This window comes from Dermacentor andersoni, chromosome 5, assembly GCF_023375885.2.
Source record: "Dermacentor andersoni chromosome 5, qqDerAnde1_hic_scaffold, whole genome shotgun sequence".
NCBI classification, from domain to species: Eukaryota; Metazoa; Arthropoda; class Arachnida; order Ixodida; family Ixodidae; genus Dermacentor; species Dermacentor andersoni.
In genome coordinates, this window is record NC_092818.1 from 48,803,194 (window position 1) to 48,821,712 (window position 18,519).

At 44.6% G+C, this 18,519-nt stretch overlaps 1 protein-coding gene across 2 annotated transcripts in view; it reads left to right on the top strand.

Annotated features, from left to right (window-relative positions):
- Positions 1 to 5,102: 5,102 nt before the first annotated feature.
- LOC126530312 (glutamine synthetase-like) overlaps positions 5,103 to 18,519 on the top strand; it is a 20,212-nt gene continuing 6,795 nt past the window's right edge. The window contains exons 1-4 of one of the 2 annotated variants that reach the window (XM_050177632.3): positions 5,103 to 5,159; positions 11,417 to 11,597; positions 16,147 to 16,308; positions 17,995 to 18,281. In XM_050177632.3, coding sequence (XP_050033589.1) covers positions 11,426 to 11,597; positions 16,147 to 16,308; positions 17,995 to 18,281 — 621 coding nt within the window. In that variant the 5' untranslated portion in view covers positions 5,103 to 5,159; positions 11,417 to 11,425. Of the gene's footprint in view, positions 5,160 to 5,735; positions 5,898 to 11,416; positions 11,598 to 16,146; positions 16,309 to 17,994; positions 18,282 to 18,519 lie in introns of those variants that run through there. The other variant, XM_050177631.3, reaches the window with a different exon arrangement.

Below are 18,519 nucleotides of genomic sequence, written 5' to 3' on the forward strand. Positions count from 1 at the left end.
TGTCGGTTTACAGGTCTCTCCAATGCTGAACGATTTGTTAATGGAAGGGCGAAAAATATTTCAAGGACTTTTTTTTCTTTTTTCCTTCTTATCTTTGATTTACCTATTTTGGTATGACCCACTGGATTGGGCCAGCTCTTGGCCAAGCCTGCAGAATGAGTATGTCCCACTGCAACGAAAGAGGCACAGAATTCCTAAATGCTGACTGATACGTGTCGCACTTTTCTGCTCACATAACTGCCCTCACAATTCTTCCCTCAACAAGCATCTCATAACGCCTTCTTTCTAGTGACATCACTATCTGAGACTGTGCGTCTGCCTGAACTGGAGTTTGTGTTTCGGCATAGCTTATCACCCACGTAGTGCATAAACATGAAAATTGCACGACAAGAAGGTTGTGGCCTATGTGATGGATGTACATTAGTGTTCCATGACAACACTTAGTGCGTAAGAACAAAGTAAGCAAAATTGCAGGGGGGCATCGCCGGTAATTGCAAAGCATTTAACTTACCGCCTAACCACACCTTCGCTTTCCACAAATTTCAACATGTACGTTAGGTCTCAATGTGTATTCCGTGAATTATTTTTATGTTATTTTAGATGTGGGTGAACAGAAACTGTTCGCTAATGCAAATCGAATAGATACAGTGAGGTATCCAATACTGAATGAAATATAGCTTTCAAAGAAGACTAGTTTAATACTTGGCGAGCAATCCTCAGAAGTTGTCGGTAAAAAAAATACTGAACTACTAGTGCGCCACGGGCACATGTAAAATGGTTCGTTGTAAGAAAAGTTAAAGATTTAGCACAAACGATACAACTGCTACACCGCTAAGCTGCCGAAAACATAACTCATGCACCGCTAGCAAAAAGCACAGCTTGTCAATAGGCTTCCGCCATGAAACCGAAAAGAAACCAGGATTAATCAACATTTATTTGGCATTGTTTCGAAAACTTTTGTCCTTGGCTCACTTCTGGTAATTCGCGATAGTTGTTTACCCACAGCAACTAGAGTTTAACAATTGGCCCTTGCGAAATATTTTAAATATTTGGCTAATTTTGATTATTTAAAAACAACCAAAAGTTACTTTTCGAGCACGTATAGCGTAGCATACTATCCTACCGTATGACGCAGTCTCGTTCAGTTGCTTGCAAAATGACTTGCCACTACAGCAAATTTTTCTTCCAGTCTTTTATTTGAGTGCGCACAGAATAAAAAAAAAAACACAGAAACGTCGTGCTTATTTGGCTTCACTGAAGCGTAAATTTAGTATCCTGGCATTTGTTCACTCGGTTTACTTGTGAAAACACGGCGGCCTCATTTCGATGGAGGCGAAATGCGAAAACACTCGTGTGCTCAGATTTAGGTGCACGTTAAAGCACCCCAGGTGGTCAACATTTCCGGAGTCCTCCAGTACGGCATGCCTCATAATCAGAAAGTGGTTTTGGCACGTAAAACCCCATAATTTAATTTTTAATTACTTGTGAAAACGACATTGTGACCCTTGATAAGTATAGTTGTGAGGCATTTAGCCGTTATAATGAAATAGTGGTTGGAGCGGAACTATACCGGGTATCTTTTTTTAGAAGGTCCACGATTCTTGAAAAGAACTTGTTGCAGGTAGCACATTTATAACGCTTTATCTGGGTTACTCAATGAGGCAGCCATTATCTGTACGGAAAATGAAAATGTTTGATTGAATAATTAACACAGTTACCTTAACTAAGCTTTCATGTAATATTTTATGGCGTATATTTAAATGAAGAATTATAGCGGGTGTGTTCACAAAGCGTATCCACTTGGAACTAAGACTGCACCAATATCGACGTAAAATTTTTGAATATGTCCGACGAAATGCGTTGGTGTTCCAGTTACTTTTGCGCTTCAATGCATCAGACAGCAATCTCATTAACAAAATTAAGTGAAACAACAGTGCAATGATACAGCAAGTTTGACAGCGCACAGTTAGGAACCAGTGCCATCCTCAGAATTCGTTCGAAGTTGACATGCCTTGGAATCTCACTAGCTACAATTCGTAGATTGAACAATGTGCCATAAAGTAATATATAAACAGATATTAGGCGCTAATTATTAAATGAGCAATTTTGATTTCTCGTAGAAGTAGTAGCTGCCTCATCGAGTAATTTAGATCGAGAGTTAGAACTGCGCTCTCTGCAATATGCATTTTTTATTATTCCGTACAGACAAAAAACAACCCCTGCATATGATGGCAGTTAATTAAATGAAACAGAATTTCTGGCATTTTCTTTCCACATTGCAGCCTTAAGAAATGTAGGATATGTTAGGAATATGGTTACGACATCTTACGGGTGCCAGTAGGTTAATTACAAGACACATGTGCTTTTAAATGGTAACCCCGAATTAGTCAACATCATAATAAAATACAAGTCGTGGCTTTCGTTCAAAAGGCAGGCTACGCGTCTTATCCGGCAGAGTGAAATGTTACTTAACTGAAAACGCGTTGCAAATTATTTATTATGATGTTTATTTTTCTCAGCGCTGTTTGTCAGTGCCTTATGGGTCCCATCTTCTATTCTGTTGGGTGTACATCCTTTGCGCTGTTTTTAAGAGAGAGAGAGAGAGAGAGAGGGAACTATTTGGTCCATCAACGGTTTAGCGTTCGGTCTTCGTCTTCATTGCTTCAGACGCTTGACCTTCTTAACAATTTTCTCCTTCAATTTATTTTGTATTTTACGGCGATATACTTATATGGACACTCCAGGCGCATTTCTAGTGTCCGCGTAGCCGTCACCGTATGAGGTTCCGTATGAGTGAAAGCGTGTGACGGTGAGTCGGCGAACGTGGTCCAATCTTTCGTGTGCGAGCCAAGAACGCGGCCCGAATGCGTGCCCTCGCGTCTGGCGCCCGAGTCCTGGGTTTGAGGCGAGAGAGCAGGGGCGTTCTTCTCCGCTGGCTGCTACGGTGCCTCGATGTCCTTCTCGCCCGCCGCACCGTACAGAGTGGACACAACCGTGGCGTCTACTACGGCATTGGCCACGCGAATCGCGGAGGCCGTAGTAGGCGCCTGTGGCGGACGCCGTAGGGACGCGTTGCCGGCGCTCATGTGTCTTGAAAGCGATCTGCGACGTGGCCAAAGTGCACACCCCTGCGGGCCTCGTCTACAAAGCGATCTGTGATGTTTGGAGAGAGTGCGTAGTGCCGGTTGCTGCGTATGCTCTGTGCTTTCGACGTTTCGTACGCGTTGAAGCGACAGATGCACGGCGGTCGATTGGCTCGTGGGTGCTGGCGCGATTCCTAGCTCCCTCGTTTTCATAGACAGTTTCCGCTGTCTTCGAGAGGTGTGTTAATGTTTAGCTGTGCGCGCGTGACACCGCGCTGGTTAATTTAGTTAACACACCTTGACGTGCTAGTTGCTTTGAATCCATGATAGAATGTGTAAGCGCGACTCAACAAGGACGTAGAAAGAAGCAGGCACAGAAAGACATCGCTGTCTGCGTGTGTCTTTCTTTGTACCTCATCGTTTAGTTACGCTTACATATTCTCTCGTTGTTAATTTAGTTAGTACGCGAATGTTTACAAGTTTATACGGCCGATAAAACTACTATCCTTACTTCGCCAGCTATCTACTAATTTGCTATCGCAATTGGTGTTTCCCTTTCGGAATGAACTGCGTATTTTTTCCAATTTTAATATTCCTTAGGCGTATATTCCACGTAGACTGCTTGCAATTTCTGGTATGCAGTTCTCGCTGCACATTCCGCTAGCTATATATTGTGTATTACACTGTCTGATTCAGATCGGACTGCAAGGTGCCTACAATTCTTTGTGTTTTGCTTTGGTTGGAGGCCCAGCCCGGCATTACAGAAACGCATTTTGCCCCATGTTCGATGGCAGACAAATTTCTTATTGGGCGTTATATATGAGTACCTACACATGTAACTATTTGGAACATGAATACATCTATGAACTGCATAAAAAAACAAAATAGGAAGGTCTTACTAACTTACCATCTTACGAACTCAACCTTTCCACCCTCATCGAAAGCTGGTCTTGCCTTTTGTCATAGCAGATACCAATTTCTTGGTCCAAATTGCTAAATTCTGACTGCAATGCGGCTGGCGTAATTTTTTCATTTCCCTTCACGGCGTTGCTTAACTACCTAAGTATCACATCCGGAACATAATCCCTTTCACCATTCCTCTGAGCTTGGCTTCACATCAAACACAACACTTCCGACAGCCTCATTTTCCCATCTCTGTAGGTAGCAATTTGGGCATCTTTGTTTCGTATAAGGAAAGCTTCACATATAACCCTTTCTTATAAGATGCGTTCCCACCCTATCAATGGTACAATACCTTTACCAACCTGTCTCACACTCACTACCTTCGCTTTGGTGACGTTCTTCTCGGCTCTGTCAATTAGTCGAATGCTCGAGGAATAAAGTATTGCTGATGCAAAAAGTAGACACTAATTCCGTGCCTCGGGGAGCATCACTAGAGATCAACACGCGTAATCGCGCGCAAGAGTTGTAAACCCGCCCACATTGCGTGTATGGGAGTGTCGCAACGACGCACACGTCACGTGAACGCGGACTTCCTGCATTGCTCGATAGAATAGCTTTTGCGGGAATCGTCGAAGGTCACTCAGGACACTGCGCCTTTGTAGCAGTGGTCAAGCCGCTTTCTGAATGAGCGCAATTTTCTAGTCAGTGCGCACGCCCGCAGCGTTAGCAGATCGCCACTCAACGCCAACTTTCACCCTGAGCACGCGTGCCTCCTCCGGCCACACGACCTCGCCCCTCCCCCTCTCCCCCTCACCAAGTGACAGCTTTGCACAGATGCAAGGGGGCGGGGTTGCTCTCTTGCAACCAGCGTCACAAAAAAGACACGCCATTGTTCTGAGTGGGCTGACAGAGCAAGGAAGGGAAAGGCAGACGTAAGAGGAAAGAAATGTAAACACACGACAGTCGGACGGTAACTGGACCCAGGAATTATCTCCCGGCACACGATTCGTGCACACGAAAGCGCTCAACGGTAAAACACGGAACGAGCAAATTGTTCATATTTTCCCCTCTCTCTGCGAACGCTCGTATAAATAAGACCGGCTCAGTACCCTCCGCGCCTCTTGGTGATCAGCTGGGAAGGTATCGTTGTTTGTCGAAGAAGGATAAGTTGAGGTAAGAGACTTCGCCTAACGTCAATATTTTCTTTTCGCTTCCCCCTGCTTCAAACAACTGACATGTTAAAACAATTCCTATATTTGTCCTCTCTAGAAAGGAATCCCCCCCATCTCAGCAATTTTATGTCAGCACTTTGATACTTCTGTAAGCTTGCAGACAGCAATTATACGTGCTGTTATTTTAGAAAACATAAAATATTTTAATCTATACGGTGTTCTTCCACCTCTGCAGTAGGCGATTTGTTTTTATCAAAAAGGTCTGAAAACGTCAGCTTTGTTATAGAATATGACTTGGCAAATAACCTGAAGGGCACCAGTTCAATTTCTTCCATAAGACAAGTTTGCAAATATTAAAAGCCTACCTTAGTAAGCTGTTACCTCTTTCTTGGATGCATACATTACCAAGTTCTTTAATTGCGACGTGTGCAGTAACTTTTGGCAAATTATCGGTATTGAACAACCTCTCCCTTCTCCGTTTTCACCTCCCAATTTTTCACCATTCTGAGACAGTGGGTACGAGTCATGCGATGTCAGCATAACGAAAGCAGCTGTAACAGCGCGGCCGGTGGTGCGTAGTTGATGAGGAAGAGGAAATGGTAGCCGCGATGAGCGGCGGGTGATGGGCAACTCGCGCGGGGGCACTCCGGAGAAACTCGTAAAAGTAGCGACCTGGTACGAAACGCCCAAGAGTGCACGCCTCACGCTCTCACGTTCTGACAGTCCGCCCAAAGCACAGGTAACTTTTTTTTATTTCGGTGCTGGTGTTGCCACCGCCTCTGCCACCTGGGCTGTGTGGTAGCGTTCGTATGCTAGCCGACTAGGCTAGCATACGAACGCTACCACTCAGCTCACTGCACACTGCACACTGCACACTGCACACTGCTCACCTGCACACTGCCATCCGTTAGTTGCTACAAATTTGCGTTAGGCGTTACGCTCGCAATAAAGTATTCAACAGCGTTGAGGATTCAATGAGGATGCCTAATCTAAACTAAGAGTAAAACAGGAACGCTTATGACAAATTTAACACATTTTAAGCTATTACACGTCATAACCACAATGTGTTTATGAAGCATGGTGTACTGGGGGGGGGGGGGGAGGGGGGGGGGGGGTCCGCAAAAATTTTGTCCCCGTGGGGCTCTTCAACGGTTACCTGAAAACGAACGTTCTGGCCTTTGGCCCGTATCAGAATACGCTCGCCATGGCCGGCATTGAATCCCTCAACTCGAACTCAGCCGCGCAATGCCATAGGCATGGGGCTAACTCGATGCTTGGGTACATTTATTGGACGTATTTACAAGCTCAGAATAATACTAGACACCATCGTAGTTTGGGGGTCCACGTAATGGTGATTATCTGTAATGACATCTGTTTTATAAAGAACTGAATAGCGGTGCCTAGTGTACTAAACGAGAACACTGCCGTTAGAGTGGCTCAAGGTAGTAATGGATTCGTAGTTATTTCTGGGCGTTGGGGGATACATACAACTTAACTTCTGCATACCGTTGTCATATTTAAATAGATAATAAAGCATATGAAATATAAATATAGCAATAGATTACCCTTATGCAATACCAAAGCGTGCCGTCTAAATGTTGATGGGCTACTCGGCCAGAACAAACGACAGATGACAATGTCGCTCTGAGGTTTCCGATCCAGCTGGCGGTAATGCCATTTCCTTTGACAGTGTCTGTACGTACTTGAATGCGGTTAGACTAACGTACACGCGCTGCTGTTTCTGCATCAAACACAAACTTGCGAAGTTTTGTTTTCCTTATCTGGCGATAAATGGTCAACCTTTCGTGCCGAATGAACGCGAACAATCTTTTCAAATGCTTCATGGGCTTAAACTGTGCTAGCGTTATTAACTAGGGGGTTTGTGAACCCTTTGGGTCATATGCCACGTTGAAACGACGCACTTCTTGACATTTCGAGAACCATGCGGAATCCTTGTTTACAACATCGCGATTTGCAATGAAAAAAGAATTAAAAATGAAATTATGGGGTTTTACGTGCCAAAACCGATCTCTGATTATGAGGCACAGCGTAGTTGGGGACACTGGAAATTTAGACCACCGGGATTCATTAACGTGCACTTAAGTCTAAGTACACGGGTATTTTCGCATTACGCCCCCATCGAAATGCGGCCGCCGTGGCCGGGATTCGACCCCGCGACCTCGTGCTCGGCAGCCCAACATCATAGCCAGTGAGCAACCACGGCGGGTAATTTGCAATGAAGGGGTTGTAATGAAACTTGAAACTCTAATGAAAAGTGCTATGGGTTTGTCTCTTTATTCGTTTTGTTTTGATTTGAGCAGTGACCTCATCTTTCAATAACAATCTTGCACCCACATTCCGTCAAATTCTTGATGTCATTAATATGAATCTTAACCATGATTAGCAATTAACGCTATTGGAACAGGGATACGCCAGTCCTACAGTGATCAGAGTGTTGTTAAGCTGGAAAAGACGCAAAATGAGACGCGCTTCAAGTTCCAGCACTAGCTAAATGCGGCCTCATCAGGTTTGCACAGGCTTTGCTCAGGACCACTTCATAGTTCTTCAATGAAGCATCATCCGCCGTGCTTGCTCAGTGGCTATGGAGTTGGGCTGCTGAGCACGAGGTCGCGGGATTGAATCCCGGCCACGGCGGCCGCATTTAGACTGGGGCGAAATGCGAAAACACCCGTGTACTTAGATTTAGGTGCACGTTACAGAACCCCAGCTGGTCTAAATTTCCGGAGTCCTCCGCTACGGCGTTCCTCATAATGAGAAAGTGGTTTTGGCACATTTAACCCCACAATATATTATAATAATATAACAAAGCATCACGGTATATTTAATTTGGGATAAACCACAGACACACCGACCGCAATGATTCACGACAACTTGTCTCAACAAAAGAGGCTAAAATATGCGAAGACATTCTGAAATTTTCAGTTCGTGCTAACGTATGGGCTAAACATTTACACAGTGAACGAATACTAGAACATGTTGCTTGTCTAGTTGGTGGAAACTTGCAGGTTTTACAAGCATGCACCTTGGATGTGACAAAGGAAGCCAGACAGAAGATACGTTTGTGTTTTCTCGCCGCATACTTTATCGACGTTTATGCGCTAATCGATTGAAAATTCGGACCAAGAAATATTCCACCAGTCAAACTTTTCGCTCTTTTTGATGTCTTTAGGCGAGAGAACGCTAGATCGTGACCACACATCAGCCTTTCATTATCTCTGTTAATGCGAGTCTACGCACTGAGTGTCCAACCACGCTGAAATTTTGACGGAAATGGCGCGGCTTCATCCGCTCAGTTTCACGGTTTGCAGTCGGCATTTAAGTACCATAAGCTCCTTTAGAGGTTGCTTTAGGATGCTAGGTAGTTCCACTTTTAAGTGAGATGAAGCAAACTGAGAAAAGCAGGCGGATAGGAAGGGCGTTGCATTCTGCTAGACGCCAGTTTTTCGGTAACAAACCTATGAATTTACCCCTGGCAGGCAAATGGCGTCCAACCAGTTCTTGTTGTTTTGACCTTACATGAAAGTGTTTTATTGCGCTAGCAACTATATGGACACTCCAGGCGCATTCCTGCCCTCGGCGTTGCCGTCGTGCTCTGCGTGATGTTCCGTATTTAGTCCAAGGGTGATAACCCCGTCACCGTGCGCCGTAGGCTGTATATCCGAGTGATAGCATGCGGTGGTGGGCCGACGATCGGCGGCTAAATGTCGCGTGCGCAATGGGGGAAAGCGGGGAGGAAGCGCGCCGTCTTCCGTGGCGCGCAAGGGACCCGGGAGGAGAGGAGGCAGGGGGTGGCGTTTTGCTTCAGCAGCAACTACGTAAGCCGCGGTCGCGCGAGCTTTATTTTGAAAGTATTGGGGGCAGAGTCGACGTGCGCCGATGGCTCGCAGCTTTGCGTGTGCTGTGTTCTCACCGCTCCGTTTACGTTGAAGCGATAGACAGCACGAAGGTCACTTCGCTCGCTGCTGTTGTCGCGTTTCCTCACGCCAGCGTTTAAACTGCGAGTGTCCACGGTCATCGAATGTGACCTTTGCATGTTAGCCTGTGCGCGTAGACACCATGCTTGTTAATTTAATTAGTAGCGAGTGTTTACGAGTTTATACGCCCGATAAAACAACTATCCTTAGTCTGGATGGCTGTCTACTAATTTGCCATCGTAATCGACACATCGCAAAATTTTCGGGCGAAACTACCACTTCCTTTATGCACATAGCATTTTCAATGTTATCTTGTATAATAAAAAATAAAATTCAGGTAATAATACTTTAGGCTATGGTATGGCTCTGCTGAACCAAACTCTTAAAGCAGATTCTGCCTCATATTGAAATTCAAACGACTCACTGAAACGACAGTGACAAGGCACAATTAATGAATAACGAAAGACGTTTAGTATGGCAGCATCGAACCTTAGCCTAAAGTCACGTAAAGCCGTTTTTCTGCCTACATATATATTTTCGCAACACAAAGCCCCGGCAAGATTACCATATTAATTGCTAAGATTGCACTACCCGCCAGTCTTGAGGAATTAGCTCACCCAAGCTGTTTTAGAGGTGGAGAAATGAAACACGAGTGATTATTCCTGGTGGTGGGTGGAAGCAGACACCACCAGTTTGAACTGTTAATCTTTCTTCCTAATAAAACTGCAGAATTTTCTCTCTATTTTTTTTCTGGTCGCTCCATGTTACCTCTAGGTCGACGAGAGATTTTTTTTCTCCTTTTATGAAGCTTCCCGCCTATTACAGGCTTCATGAAAACTTATTTTCTTCGACAATGAACTACATCCGGTGACAGTTATTGGGCCATTGATTTAGGAACCAATTTATGAATAAAAATAATAATCTATTTCTATGTTTTCCCGCGACAAAAACACATCTTGATTGTGAATTACGCGGCAGCGTAGGACCACATAATAATGTAGACAATTGTGGGTTCTTTAATGTGCCCTTAAATATAAGTAACCTCGCGTTTTTACCTTTTGCCCCCGTCGAAATGCGGCCGTACTGGCCAGGATCGAACCCTCGACCTCAAGCCCAGGCGCGTAACACCACATTCATTGCACTGCGACGACGGCAGCACATCTTATGAAAATCTAGGAGTTCCTTTGTATATGGATATGCGTATGGCAATCTAGGATATGTGGAAGGATGAAAACATTGGCAATAATCCTGAGAAACGATGGACTATTGCCTGCGCTTTCTTTTTACCCAATTACTATTGCGTAAGCATTCGTTGGTGAGTATCCGAGCTAAAGCTGTCCGTCCCGTGACGTCTTATGTCTGCAGAATAAATGCATGATTGGGAAAGTTAACATGTGTACTCGTTATAGTAGAATAACATAGGAGATGATTGGTAGCATTAGAAAACTAAACGAAAAAGAATACTTCAGACTGGGATTCGATACGATGGACCACAGAGTGGCAGGCAGATGTCTGAGCCACACACGCACACACACACGCGCTCGCGCGCACACACACGCGCGCGCACACGCACACACACACACACACACACACACACACACACACACACACACACACACACACACACACACACACACACGCACACGCACACACGCACACACACACGCACACACGCACACACACACACACACACACGCACACACGCACACACGCACACACACACACACACACGCACACACGCACACACACACGCACACACGCACACACACACACACACGCACACACGCACACACGCACACACACACGCACACACACACACACACACACACACACGCGCGCACACGCACACAGCTACGTCACCGTCGCTGTATCAAGGTCGTGACAAAAAAGGAAGGTAAGGAAGTTAAGACACGTAATCGGTCATAATAATTTGGTAGCAGGTGATTGGTAGCGTTAGAAAAATAAAACACTGGTTACGGCGCCGTGGTGGCGTCAAGGGTGTAACAAAAAAAAGGAAATGAAGAAGTTACCACATGTAATTGTTATAATAGCGTCTTGGCAGATGATTGGCAGTGATGGGAAGACATGGATAACCTAGCTAAATAAGTAAGCAAAATAGAAGTAACAGCCGAGCCAAACAATGCTTACGATTGGCAGGGAATTCTCAGAATTTCTGTAGCATTCTTTGTTTTTCTTCGAAGGCGCTCTGTAGAAACTAATAAAAACGTTTTGATTTGCTGGAACATAGCCCAATACTAGATAACCATAACGATTGGTTTTATTTAGGGCGCTATCACAAACTTCATGCCGGTTATATTCACAGGAAATTGCAATGACTCCGCTAATACCTACCTACACAAGCAACCAAGCGCTACTATCCAAGTACCTGAGTCTGCCCCAGCCCAACAACGAAATTCAGTGCACCTATATATGGATCGACGGCAGCGGACAGAATCTGCGCTGCAAAACAAGAACCGTCGAATTTGAACCTCAAAACGTGAAAGGTGAGGATTACGCGGTTATTAGTGGTTTTACAAGCATGCACTAATGAAAACACATAAAATAATGCACAATATAGCGCACATCCAAAGCTTGAAACTCTTTAGTCTGTAATTGTCTTACTGAACGGTTAATTGTTTGTTCACAGCATTTTTCTTCGTCTTTTCTTTTATACATGAATGAAACTAAGCGTGCCATTTTAGGTATTAAAATAATTGCATGAAGTGTCTCATACATCCAGTAGTAGTGATCGTATTACCCTGGGGCCGTAATCACGAATACCTTCTTTCCTATGTGCGCTTTGCCATCGGCTGACCGTTTTCATTAATAACATGTCAAGCAGCAGGATAGGGGAGAATTTTTTTCATACTTACAATTTTAGCGCAAAAGTGTTTTTAATACGGGCCGTATTCCTTCTGTGCATCAAAGTGTTCCGATTGAGTTCCAAAGCGTTTCCCTGGGGTTTCCTCTTGAGCACCAGAGTGTGTTTTTGGTTCACACTATATAACAATCAATTTTAAAACACTAGCAAACTGTCTGTCCTAAAGCGGTACGTTTCATACAGACTGCGGAAATTGCACGTTTAGTAGAATACAAATTTACGGGTCAGCTGCGTTGGACCATATGCAGAAGCATTATGCATGGTAAAATTGCATGTGAGAAAAATTCCAAGCAGTAATGATACTGGTGATATTACTAGCGATTGCGGTAAGTCAACGGCAAATCGCAGATACAAAGGCAAACCTTTATCAATATGGCTCCTTGCACTCGTACCGCACCACGGCAGAAGTTGCGGTTCGAGTGCATTACAATAAATTTGCAGGCATATAGTTAAACATTCATATATGCCTTGATGAATGCATAATCACAAAGGGCGAGTAGCATTTGTGGCGTAATAATAACCGTCTACTTATCACCACAAAAGTTTTATATTCGCTTTAGGTGCGGAATAGTCAAAATAGTGTCTGTAATGTTTGCAAATATTAGATAAATGGAAAACACAAAAGTATGCCACCTACACCTCAAATCAAAATTGGCACAAAGCCTTTATTTCTTACCAAGGGGGGCAGCGATATTCTCAGGGATCAGTTAGTGCATAAATCGTGCGCGGATAAATTGCGGGAAACAGAATGCAGTACCGTCGGTATGCGTATTTCTGGTGAGCACTGGTTTATGGAACATTGTGTTCGAATGAGTCATGCGCGTGAAACAAAGTTCAGTACTAAGTGAAGCACTTGCGAATGCTGGATTCACTAACGAATTAAGACGAATTTGTGCGCAACTAATGGAAATAAGCAATGGCATTGTTGCTCATGACAAATGAATGAAATGTGTGCTGCAAAAGAAAAAAATGATTTGCTCGTTGACTATACCAGTCTGCGTTTGCAACAGAAGTTCAAGCAGCAAAAGTTGGCAACAGATGTTTGCAACAAAGACTGAAGCATACTGGATCAACCAATCGAATAATGATTCGGTGCTAAACAAATGAATAAATCCTCGGCGTGCCCCTGTTGGCAAGAATTTGGCTCTGATTCCGAGCGTTGTTTAGCAGTGAAGCTTAACAGCGGAGGAAATAACCAGTGTTAACAAAAGGAGACCGAACTTTTGAATACGCGTCTCCCCATCAAGTACTTAGTATGACTAGTGGACAATAATTAGTTTTAGGTCATTTCTAGTATGCGTTTAAAGGGTGCATGAGCCACCTTTCGAGTTCGTTGGCTAAACAAATACAGCGGGTAGTGCGCGGAACTTGGACATGTACGCCGTGCTCGGTTATTATACGCGAAGGGGGGTAGTTAACAAGAAAAACGCGAAGATAGTTCGACCTCATCGCGAGAAATGGGTTCCTCCTTTCCACAATGAAACAGCCGGCTCGCAGCCAGCTGACGTCATGAGGAAGCAGCCTATGAACATTTTGCGCTTGTCTCAACCTCCAATCCCAAAAAGCTTCCGGTCCTTGGTCTTGTATGCCTACTAAAGCGACATGAAAAAAGCCGCTTTTAGAATGGCACAACGTACGAGACGTCTAATTGAATGTTTTCAAAACAAACAAATGGCCTTCATGCCTCACGCATAAATGCCTGCAATTTCGCGAGTAATGCACGGGGAAATGGACGAGCAAATTTGACACTCGCTGCATAGAAAAACTGTTGAAAATATTCAGGCTTCAATTTAGACGGACACGCTACCACAGTTCGCATTTCTCTCATCCGCACTGAGAAATACCGGTAGCTTGACTGGTCATCTGCTCATAAACGGCAATATGCGTCTATCCTACTTATTTTCGTGCGTTATACGAGACGCCCGCGGTGTCTTCGAAGCAATAAGCAAGTCCTGCTGTTTATATTTCACGAAAACAAGGGACAGCTTATGGGCGACGCGCGTGCAATGTTGAACATGTGTGGGATGAATGCGGCGTGTACGATTATTATACAAGCGTTCTGGAGCCTTATAGGTTAAAGTCGCTAGACCTTCTAAATGTAGCGACAACTGCCGGCAGTGGCTCCCGATTTGTGCCGAGAGCAAAATATTTATTTGCGCGAGCCCTGTAAGCCGCTTAGAATTAAGTGGCTACGTAACATTAGGCGGGCAATCTCGCAGTTTGGCGCCATTTTGGATGCCGTTCGCTGCTTTCACTATGCGTGAACAAACCGGCTATTGCGAATAACCGGCTATTGCGACAGCCGTTATCGTCATATTATAGGCCATATTATATCAGAGGACACGTCTAGGCGCAAACGTGCGCGCGGCGTTTGTCGTCTACGAGCTGCTCCTGGCCCAAACCAGGGGTCGCACTAAACTTATCGATCGGCGGTGAGATTAAAGCATTCCACCACTTTTCGAAGGTCTAATTGTCTTTGTTATGGTGCGTTTAACAGATGGCACATTATTTATTTCGCTACGCTGGAAGCCCTAAGGGCCACCGCTATCGAATGCGGCGAGAATGGTAGAATACTATGGCCAATGCGCGTCCGTAAAAATTTCCAAACTAGGGATCAACGTTTTCATATGTAGGCAACGTCTTAAAAAAGTCTGAACTTGAGCTTGTTGGTATGGCTTCATTACGGGAAAATAAAGAGGAAAAAAAAACAAGACAGGTAGAAAAGACTGGACGGACGCCCGTTTGTTTTTTTTTTTTTTTCGTAATGAACGTTTAAAAGTATGGCGTTAACTTAGTTGCACGTATCTGCAATTTTTAATGCACTGCTCGTAAAAAACAGCTGTGCTGTAAACTGAGCCGTCATTATGCAAAGTTACCCAAGTCAGCGGTCTCTTTTTTTTCTATATATTCTATGGTCACTTAGTACTAGGGTGCAAGAAAAGATAATGCGGAACATTTGACCGCTTACCGTACATTTGCAGCCTGCACATAACAGCCTACAAAAGCAGCGCCCCCCCCCCCCCCCCCCCTACATAAAAAAAGGAAACTTTGGGCCAACTCACATAAAGCCTATAGTGAAGTGCCCGCGTGAAGCCTAGAACAAACAGTACAAAGTATAGCCAAACGACTAACCAAATCGTCGAGTTAAGCTGAGGGACCACATGTTGGCGACAATCTCTATAACGCAAAAGCTGTACAAAGGCCTTTAAATGTTTGTTTGTTTGTTTACGTGGTAAAAGCAACGACTTAATGAGGACGATAACGACAAACCCAAGAATTCAATCGAAGTAACCGACAAACCGAAGTAAATAAAGGTTATCTGCCTTCGCTAAGACACTAAATATAGCGCAAGATAGAATTGTTATTTCATTTCTACATATTTTAAGGAACACCAATTCAAACGTGTTCCAATTCTCTTTTATAAATACGTTTGCCATGATAGCTAAAGAAAGAAACGTCAGAAATATTCACAGAACAAGTATAACACTGACTTCCACACAGATGTTACTGAAAAGAACATATCAGTGTTTGGTAATGTTTCAGCTTAGGTTGGTACGGTGAAGTAAAGCTGTATATGTCATGAGCCTTATGCAAATAAGCCTAGCGACAAAAGACTTTGCGGGAAAAATAAGGCAGCAATAGACAACTGCCGGAAAAAAATCCTAGGCAAGTATCTTTCGGAACAATGGAAGCATTAGTGAACAGTTTATTTTTCGTAAATGATAGACAAATGAGAACGTGGCACTACTTCTCACGCCAACTCTTGCTGTTTGAACTGCGGAATTCGCACAGAGAGAAGGATACAGTTAAACAAAAAGTTTTAATTACGTTAAAGATTCAAAGCGAACGTAAGAAGAAGCGCGGTTGCTAAAGCGTTTGATTTGCTCAACTATGCATAGTTTTCAGCCTCGAACCAAATTTTGGCTGTCAAGCTCGTCGTAGCGAGGGGGGGGGGGAAGGTGGAGGGGATGTTATAACCTAAACGTGCCATAAATGACGGCCACCACGGCCGGCATTCGTATTGGCGGCCGGGATTCGACTAAGCCCTGGATTCAAATGAACGACCTCATGCCCAGTAGAGAAACGCCATATTATCAAATACCTTGCGACGGGTACGTAAAATGAGGTATTTGAAAGGTGCGTTCTTCACCTAAATCTGACCGCATCTACAGACTTGCCCATCTGGAACTTCGACGGGTCGAGCACGGGCCAGGCCGAGGGGAAGAACTCGGACGTCCATCTCTACCCGGTGGCACTGTTTCGGGACCCGTTCCTCGGCGGACCCAACAAGTTGGTGCTGTGCGAGACCTACAAGCACGACCACACACCCCATGGTGAGCGGTGGAACGTACTTACGCGAACTGTACCCGATGGTCGACCATGGCATAATTTCACAGCTTTCTGCTTACAAAATGTTAAATGCGTTTGTGGTTAGAAAAAAAGGGTATGCGTGTTTCAAAAAAAGGTTGCTGATTGTCTTCTACCACGAGAAAAAAAATATGTAGTTGACAAATAAAACCAACGCTACTTTCTCAATCAGCTCAAGTGGAGGGGAAAGCTTATTGCACTCATTCATTCTGCAGCCGTAGAGGTCGACGCAGGCGGGTCGATTTAGAAGTCGGGCTGACACAACAGTCCGATCCGATAGCCGTTTACACGAACACACGTTCCGCTTGCGCCACAGACACAGTGGCGGCCTTCACCGACAAGAAATTATAGAGTACTCGAACTGCTTCTCCAGTCCTGAATGGTCTAAGAAACCTGTCGCTTCCACAGTGCTGCACCGAACTACTGAAACACAGTGTAGAACTCACCCTTTCCGACAGTACAAATATATATAGTATGCACGTGACGTCACATCCGCTGCTTCCTCTACCTTCCGCCATCTTGGGGTACCTTATCAACAGGCGCGCGCATAGGCCTATAGGTTCCCCAAGATGGCGCGTGCCGTAAACGGGAAGTCGCGGAGTAACATTGAATGACGTACGTGCATACTATGTATTGGCGAGTGTCGCCAGTGCTTTTTTTTGTGTGTGTGTTTGATTAGCATTTGCTACTCTTCTTCAATATTCACGCTCAAGTGAGGCTACTTAAAGTAATTTTTTGTATATTATACCCTCAAAAAAGCTTAACCTCGGCTAAGATAAATGCCGTTATACAGGGCTGCTCACTAGTTTTGGCAATCTGAAATTCTTTCAAGGGCGCCCATTTATGGGTGGACGCGCATTATTTGAGTCCGACCACTTTTGTAATGTGACCGCTGCGGCCGAAAATCTGATGGGCTACATTGTGTCTTCGAACTCTATTTCATTTTTGACCTCAGCTGTTGGAATGCCCCTCTGACATGTTTTCTAGCGCACGCTGAACATCCCGCACGACTATCATATATAGATATCAAGGAAGACAAAAAGCAACCTTTTGGTTAGGTTAGGTTAGGTTAGGTGTGTAGGTTCAATGTGCGATCACATCGTACAGATTTAGTTGGTCTTTCGCTGTGTCGTAATTTTTTTCTTCCAGATGTGCCCTGAAATAAATGATGGTAGATCTTATGTCTACAACACCCCTGTAAGTAAGTTTAAGCTTACATATACACTAAGACCAAATATACAGTTAATCGGGCGGTACATCTAAGATACTTTTCTAATAGCGATGACCTCGATTCTTTTTATCTATATTTAAAATTGAGTTTTTTTTATTGTAGCTTAGAAATAGGTATCAATACCTAAATGAACATAGACTTAAGAAGCCTGGCACAGGTGGAAGCCGAACTTTGACTCCGTGCGAAGGAGATGTGGGATAGAGTCCCATTTGGGGCTACTTCGCTTTAAAACTCGTATAACGGCCCACTGTCCTTTTTTTTGTTTTTTGTGAACAATACTTGAAAGCTATATGTCTACCGAATTTTAAAAACGTATCTGCAACGTTTTTTTAAATTGTATTTCAGCGGCAGGGTGACTTATGGCTTGAAAAACCGAATGAGCCCATGGTATGTAATTCAACCCTTATTCTCTTGAACGTAGAATCGAACAAGCGGCACGTATGCAAGTTGGCGATGGATCGGTGCAAGGACCAGAAGCCGTGGTTTGGCATCGAGCAGGAGTACACTCTTCTCGACATCGACGGCCGGCCCTACCGGTGGCCCAAGCAAGGGTTCCCGGGACCTCAGGGACCTTACTACTGCGGCGTCGGGGCGGACCGCGTCTACGGTCGGGATGTGGTGGAGGCGCACTACAGGGCCTGCCTCTACGCTGGCGTCAAGATAGCTGGCACAAACGCCGAAGTGATGCCTTCTCAGTGGGAATTCCAGGTGCGCACGCAACACTCCCAACCGCGACGCCGTTCTTGCATAAATTGGTTGGCCGTATAATGAGTCAGTTCAAAACAATTTATTTTATTGCGATATCAATTACAGGAACACTGAAGGCGAATTTCCGCCGTCGTCATTGGCGTGAGGTTCCGTATAAAGTCCAAGTGCGATAGCATTTCGGCCGCGCGCCTTATGCTATGGGTGCGAGGGAAAGATAGCGAGGGCGAATCGAGAAGGA